We start from the raw sequence: 1,646 nt of genomic DNA, 5'->3' as shown, positions 1-1,646 counted from the left end.
TTCTCTATCATTTTTTTCAATTCACAAATGCACACTTGCATTGCATACTAAGAAAGTTAGTACCGGTAGTCATCGGGTTAAACACACCCTATAATTCACAACGATTCACGCACTTTACTTACGACTTGACTCGATTATCTGTCTCTATATCTCCCTATCTGCAACTGTCATCTCCGCTTTATTTGCCGGGCTTATATACTAAAATAGAGGGCGCATAGAAAAGATTAGAGTTTCCAGGAACAGTCATGATCCTTCTAGAAACTCATCACGTGTTACCAGCGTCACGTGACTTTCGCTGTCGTAACTATAATATATGTTGTGCAAACGTTAAGTATCAACACTCTATTAGGTGTACAATAATATATGTTGTGTGAACGTTAGGTATGAACACTGTAATAGGTCTACAATAATATATGTTGTATAAACGTTAGGTATCAACACTGTATTAGGTCTACAAAATATATGTTGTTTAAGTGTTAGGTACCAACATTGTATTAGGTCTATAATAATATATCTTGTGTAAACGTTAATTATCAACAGTGTATTAGGTATACAATAATATATGTTGTGTAAACGTTAGGTATCAACACTGTATTAGGTCTACAATAATGTATGTTGTATAAATCCTGTTCATTAGTTATCGACTTTGGTTTATACTCATGTTTGATGTTCTTCAACTATTATTTCATTCTCTACGAAAATCGAACCATAAATTTTAGTGTAAAGTACGTAATTGTATAAAATATGTTTTTAATTGCTAAATTTCATAACCAAGCCGTAAAATTCTTAATAATTTCTTATTTAACTAATTGACACAGAATAAACATTTACTAAATGATACAGTTGATACTTCCTTGCGGGATTATTAAGATAAAATAACATAGCAACAGTTTTTTTTTTTGTACTTACTAAAGATGTTATGATGTAATTATGATACGCTGTCATCATGCCAACGTCTTGAGCCTGTGAACGAAATGGAAATGGGATGCTTTTATAGAAAGACGATATTACACTATTTTTCTCACTTTAAACTAACACTGCATATAATTGCAATAACTGTATCGATGACGATTGAAAACCCCACAGCAGATACTCATATACCAGGGGGGCTGTTTCCCACTTTTCTATAATTATTCTTCATACAATTTGTACAAAAATGATGAAAAAATTGAGGGGATTCACTTACTACTCAGAAGCTTTATTTACAACTTGTAATTGGTGTTTTATTGGACAATGAAGTATTAAATTTAACATTTATATCATTTATTAACTTCTCGAAAAGTGTACTATTAAATTTAACATTTATATCAGTTATTAAATTGTAGAACAGTGCACTATTAAATATAACATTTATATCATTTCTTAACATGTAGAATAATGCACTATTAAGTTTAACATTGATATCAGTTATTAACTTCTAGAACAGTGTACTAATGAATTTAACATTTATATCCGTTATTAACTTCTAAAACAGTGCACTAATAAATTTAACATTTATATCAGTTATTCACTTCTAGAACAGTGCACTAATAAATTTAACATTTATATCAATTATTAACGTGTAGTACATTGTACTATTAAATTTAATATATATACTAGTTATTAACTTTTAGAACAGTGCACTAATAAATTTAACATTTATATCC

General features: G+C 29.2%; 1 protein-coding gene across 1 annotated transcript in view; it reads right to left on the bottom strand.

Moving 5' to 3' along the window:
- LOC106469287 (glutamate receptor ionotropic, kainate 2-like) overlaps positions 1-1,646 on the bottom strand; it is a gene marked incomplete at both ends in the record, with an annotated part of 86,785 nt that overhangs the window by 68,149 nt on the left and 16,990 nt on the right. The window contains one exon of the mRNA XM_013929773.2: positions 910-963. Coding sequence (XP_013785227.2) covers positions 910-963 — 54 coding nt within the window. The remainder of the gene's footprint in view (positions 1-909; positions 964-1,646) is intronic.

This window comes from Limulus polyphemus, unplaced genomic scaffold (genome assembly GCF_000517525.1).
Source record: "Limulus polyphemus unplaced genomic scaffold, Limulus_polyphemus-2.1.2 Scaffold3398, whole genome shotgun sequence".
Classification (NCBI taxonomy): domain Eukaryota; kingdom Metazoa; phylum Arthropoda; class Merostomata; order Xiphosura; family Limulidae; genus Limulus; species Limulus polyphemus.
The sequence above is the reverse complement of the archived record's forward strand: the minus strand, read 5'-3'. Positions and strand labels throughout refer to the sequence as shown.